This window comes from Diaphorina citri, unplaced genomic scaffold (genome assembly GCF_000475195.1).
Source record: "Diaphorina citri unplaced genomic scaffold, Diaci psyllid genome assembly version 1.1 scaffold1120, whole genome shotgun sequence".
Lineage (NCBI taxonomy): Eukaryota > Metazoa > Arthropoda > Insecta > Hemiptera > Psyllidae > Diaphorina > Diaphorina citri.
In genome coordinates this window covers 55,021-61,020 of record NW_007378549.1, presented here as the reverse complement: position 1 = coordinate 61,020, position 6,000 = coordinate 55,021, and the positions used below count along the sequence as shown (strand labels likewise).

The 6,000-nt window shown below is 37.7% G+C and overlaps 1 protein-coding gene across 1 annotated transcript in view; it reads right to left on the bottom strand.

The window, feature by feature from the left end:
• Positions 1–6,000, bottom strand: part of LOC103514300 (serine/threonine-protein kinase NLK2-like) — a 59,897-nt gene that overhangs the window by 5,859 nt on the left and 48,038 nt on the right. The window contains exons 6-8 of the mRNA XM_008479169.1: positions 3,792–3,898; positions 3,392–3,477; positions 1,776–2,010 (exon numbers count right to left, since the gene is read on the bottom strand). Coding sequence (XP_008477391.1) covers positions 1,776–2,010; positions 3,392–3,477; positions 3,792–3,898 — 428 coding nt within the window. The remainder of the gene's footprint in view (positions 1–1,775; positions 2,011–3,391; positions 3,478–3,791; positions 3,899–6,000) is intronic.

The following is a 6,000-nucleotide window of genomic DNA, read 5'->3' as shown; positions in this document are numbered from 1 at the left end:
TATCGTGTGTGGGTGTTTTCTATCAGATAAGTTCAACTTATCTGATGAACTCATGGATATTGAAATTTCATAATATTTATTTCATGAGATGAAGTTATCTGATCGTGTGTGGGGGGAGATGAGACATCAGTTAAGCTGTCAGATCAGATAGGGCTTATATCTCTGGAACGGTTTGTCCGATCTCAATACAATTTAATATGAATATGTAAAACAATATTTTATACCTTTCTATCAATTTTCATGAAAATCGATTTATCGGTTTTCCTGATATTCAAGAAAAATCGATTTTTGCAACTAAAAAACCGAAAAAAGTCGTTCTCAGATCGTTCTTATAACGCACGTTAGGAGATGAAAATATCCCAAATATTCTTCCCTAAAACATATCCAAATTTCAAATTAATCGATAAAACGGTTCCCGAAATATGGCGATTTATATAAAAAATTTGAAATATTAAAGAAATCTCACTGTGTGGATCTTATGAAAACTTACTTGAAAACTCATCGTGTGTGGTACCTATCGCATCAGATGAGATTTATCTCATGAGATAAAACTCATCGTGTATGGCCGGCCTAGGAGATTAACCCGTAAAATCAGTTTTTTGCCCCATAAAAGTCCCCAATACATTTTTGGGTCCACTAAGCATTCTTTCTTATGGCATGAAAATATCCCAAATATTCTTCCCTAAAACATATCCAAATTTCAAATTAATCGATAAAACGGTTCCCGAAATATAGCGATTTATATAAAAAAATTGAAATATTAAAGAAATCTCACTGTGTGGATCTTATGAAAACTTACTTGAAAACTCATCGTGTGTGGTACCTATCGCATCAGATGAGATTTATCTCATGAGATAAAACTCATCGTGTATGGCCGGCCTAGGAGATTAACCCGTAAAATCAGTTTTTTGCCCCATAAAAGTCCCCAATACACTTTTGGGTCCACTAAGCATTCTTTCTTATGGAACTTTTAACGAGGAATCGATTAGTGCAACTTTCAAGACTGTCCGACTTACAGTTAAGGAGTTACGGGTTCGAGACTCGGCGATTTCAAGAAAAAATACTGTTTTTGAAAAGGCCTTCAACGGTTTCTGTTAAAGATATTTGAGCTGTCAAAAAGTCATTCTTATGTGATTTTTCACGCCAAATCGAATGGTGCTACTTTGAACACTACCCGACTCTCAATTAAGGAGTTACAGGTTCGATTCTTTCCAGTGTCAATAAATTAGAATAATTTTCAAAAAATACAGATAAATGTACATGCGAATAGTCAATCCTATGTATTTTTTTTCACGAGGAATCTAATGATTTAACTTATAGCTCTCTCCGACCAACAGTTAAGGAGTTACAGGTTCGATTCCTCCCTTTGTCAATAAATTTAATTAATTTTCATAAATCTTATGTGATTTTTCATGCAGAATCGAGTGGTGCAACTTCTAGCACCATCAGACTTACAGTACACTATACATATGTATAATCTAGTCTAGTCTAGTCTAGTCACCTATACACTATACATATGTATAATCTAGTCTAGTCTAGTCACCTGGGGGGAAAGAATTGAGAAGTTACGGGTTCGATACTTCTCTGTGTCAACAAATTTTACGATTTTTTGTGAACCATTACCAAATGAAAGGTTTGTTCTCTCGAGGCTAGCTTTTTCCTATCCTGACCTTCTTTCTCTCTTCGATTTCGGGACGATGAGTTACTCGTACACTTCCTTATATTAAAACTCTTTACTTCCCCCCTTTTTTTTTTAGTAATGCCAATTATCTTACCGAGCAAGTCAGTAATGAGGCCCAGTTGTTGCACAGGACTCTGTGCCTGGAACAGAATCCTCCGGCCCAGCAGTTCGGCAAATATGCACCCCACAGACCACACATCTACCGCGGCTGAATAGTGCCGGGCCCCCATTAGGATCTCGGGAGCTCGATAGTACTGGGTGACCACCTCCTGGGTCATGGCCTTGTTAGGGTCCGGCTCTTCAACACGGGCTAGACCGAAATCACAGATCTGTAGGAGGGAGAGGGAGAACATTCATATTAGTCCATTTTACTATAAATAAACAAAGTGTTTTACAAAAGATGGAGGTGCTTGAATAAACAAAGTGTTTTACAAAAGATGGAGGTGCTTGAATAGAGTAAACAGAATTTGGTAGTGAGGGGAAAGAAGCTTCTGGGGACAGAAAACGAATAGGAGAAAAATCTTGTTGAAAATACTTGTTCAAATATTTCAAATCTTAAATTAATCGCTTAATGCAGAAACGGACCTCGTCCACAAATTAATGAATATTTTCGGAAAACTTTAGAGGTAATTATAAACAAATTCATCCCTAGAAGTGCAACTTTCGGGATTTGAACCTGGATTTTTACAACACCACTGAGAATTTGCCATGGGCCCTTCCTCCCTATCTCTAGAAGAAAACAAATTCAAAAATTCCAAGCCGTTCAAAAGTCACAAGGACAAGGGGTTCGCTAGGACTTCAGAGCCATGCTGTATAATCCATATTGTAGAATATTCATATAGAGGATGTACAGTACACTGTTATATGTTTCATAGTGAGGATAACACACAACACTTGTGTGAACTTCCTCCTATCCGATGAAACCTAATCTCTGCTCCTGCCCTACCCACTATAAACCGGACTAAAAATATCAATAGAGATCGCGAGAATTTACATCCATGTGAAAAAATTACCAACGATGAGAACACAAATCTTTTTTGTCCGATTTATGTTATGATATGGGTTGGCATTGGATTGACGACCGAAAGAACAGCGCAGCGGTTCAAATCCGAGCAATGACATAAAGTCAAGAAAAAGGAATTCTGATTGTGTTACGTAAGCATAAATGTTTGTCATTGTCACAGAATTTTCTCCACTTAATACAGTACGCTAAATTTTATAACTACACTTTGATCTTAGGCAAAAAGCCCACTCTCGAGCCCACTCATACCCAAAAAGCCCAAACTGAGGCTTAGGTTTAGGGGCAACTGCCCCAAGAGATGGGTTAAGCTTATATGAAATTTTATGACTTCAGTCACAGAATTTTCTCCACTTAATACAGTACGCTAAATTTTATAACTACACTTTGATCTTAGGCAAAAAGCCCACTCTCGAGCCCACTTATACCCAAAAAGCCCACACTGAGGCTTAGGTGTAGGGGCAACTGGGCTAAGGGATGGGTTAAGCTTATACGAAATTTTATGACTTCCTTTGGACTCGAACCACGAATCTCCAGATCCAGAGTCCACCGTGATAACCACTACACCACTGAGGTAGATCAGTAGTGACATCAAATAATTAAGTTAAATGTACATATTTTGTAAAGATAATTTCCAACAAACTAATCCTTGTCAACCCTTTATGGTGAGATGAAAGTAAATGATGGCTCACCTTCAATATACAATTACTATTGACGAGTAAGTTGCCTGGCTTGATATCTCGATGTAGAATCCGGGCGGAGTGCAGATATTTCAGACCTGAGGGGAAAATGAAACACAAAGGGTTAAATCAACAACAAATACTCTTATATTTGGACAGCAGAAAAGAACCACCCATAAGGGAAATTGCCTTATGGATGGTTCTGTTTTGCTTAATGCTGTCCATTTATGAATTTAAGACATAATAAAGAGTTGTTTATTAGTCTCATCTTCAAAGGTATATTTTCCAGCCTAGTTGGCGTAGCCTAGGAAGGTAGCGCGTCTGCTTGGAAAGCGCTAGATCGCGGATTTGAATACCGCCCTTTTTTTTGTCGGTGGTGGGATTCGAACCCAGGACCTTCTGCATTACTTACCTCTGAGTATCTGATAGAGGAACACTTTAATATGATCACTGGTGAGGTGTTGTGGGGAGACGATGATTTTGTGAAGATCACTTTGCAACAGTTCTGTGATCACATATCTGAGAGGCGCAGATGGTTAAGGAAATAACAAGTATGATCAATTCCTAAACTAAAATTTTCTTGGCGTTTCATTTTTAACAAAATGTCTTTTTGGGGGATATCACTATTTGAAGGCGGCACTTTGCGGGTTAATGCAGAGGGGCACGCGGCTCGTGTTCAGCTGTTCCGCGATGAACTTGTGCATTTCCTCTGTAAACGGGTGGGGGGGGGAGAGAACAACAATGGGTTAAATTTTGGTCTACATACATTGAAAAATTAGGATATAATGAAAGAGAACAGAATGGATTAAATTTTGATATATATCTTTATAAATTAGGATAAAATGAAAGGTTGAAAAAAATCTAAGAAGTGAGAGCATCTACAACTCCTCATTACAGATTATATTATGACAATAACTACTGCAAGATTCCTGATAACTTTGTGTAGTTTAGTGAACCTACATAGGTCCTAGAAAAAAAATCAAACTTTTTGGAACGAAATTTTCGACCAAAAGATAAAAAAAAAGTATAATTATATGTTTACCTACTAAATAGATGTGTTAGTTGACTAGGTACCCCAAATTATTGGAGATCAATTCCCATGCTTTATTCAATACCTCTTTCCTCTTACACTTAACTGATGAGGTGGGGTCTGAGACAGACCCTAACGAAAATTTATTACGGACTTACTTCACGGACCAATACTAAAAAGGACTTACTTCATAACAAGTATGATCAATTCCTAAACTAAAATTTTCTTGGCGTTTCATTTTTAACAAAATGTCTTTTTGGGGGATATCACTATTTTTTACTTTTGATTTTGGCAATGAGACCTTGGCGAACGCCAACTACAAAAATATAACAAATTTTCTTGGCGTTCAATATTCAACACAAAAGTGTCGTTTTTTAGGGGATATCACTGTTTTTTTATGACATCAATACAGAAATGCAGGGAGGGCCACGAACGAATTCTCATTCTGAAATTTGCAATTTGATCTCAGGACACGGAAGAAATCGTACCATTTGTTACGTCTACGCGTGCAGTGTGAGACGGGCAAACTCCAATACCTCCCAGTAGGTAAGATAGGACTGTACCAATTTAATTTCTGGACATTTCATCATATCATTCTATGGTAGACAATACACCACTGTTTTTTTATGACATCAATACAGAAATGCAGGGAGGGCCACGAACGAATTCTCATTCTGAAATTTGCAATTTGATCTCAGGACAAAGAAGAAATCGTACCATTTGTTACGTCTACGCGTGAGACGGGCAAACTCCAATACCTCGCAGTAGGTAAGATAGGACTGTACCAATTTAATTTCTGGACATTTCATCATATCATTCTATGATAGACAATACACAGCAACAGCATAATATCCAAATCTATCATAGAATATAACTCTAGCATAGAAAACAAGAGAAGACCCCCCCTCTCTCTCTCCCCTCACATATCCTAATCAAAATACAAAGGGGGGTGAATACATACAATGCACATGTACAAATAGTTCAGTCAAACCTGAATAATTTAGAGCTCAAGGGACCAACTACTAAATGATTACAGTCCATGTAGAGTTTTTTCCTTTTTTGTCGGTTATTATTTTTGGAGAGGGTTGATTTAAAAAGTTGCATTTTTTGTTAGAGCTTTTTCATTCTATCCTAATAACAAACAATTTCTCAAATAACCAGTTTTCCTAATTATTTATTCAGTGATTTAGCTCTCAATTTTTCCCGTTCGACTGTAATAAAATTACCGTCCTATGAAGGCTAAGGGGGAGGGAGAGCGAGAGCGAGAGCGAGAGAGAGAGAGAGAGAGAGAGAGAGGGGGGGGATCATCTTCTCATTCTGGAGTGTGGGTGAAAGTGAGTGAGAGAGAGATAGTGTGCAGAACCACGTGTTATAGAACCAGTTATGAACAGAGAGGGGAGAAAGAGGAGGAGGATAGAAAGAGTTTGGTAGAGAGGGGAAAGAGAGAGAATTTTTTTATTTATTTATTATTATTTTTTTTTCTCTCTCGAGAAGTTTGATTGATAGAGGGAACTGTAACTGCTGAGGTCTTATCGTCCCGAAAGCGAAGAAGGACAGGATAGAAGAAAACCAGTCGTTCCGAAAATGAACC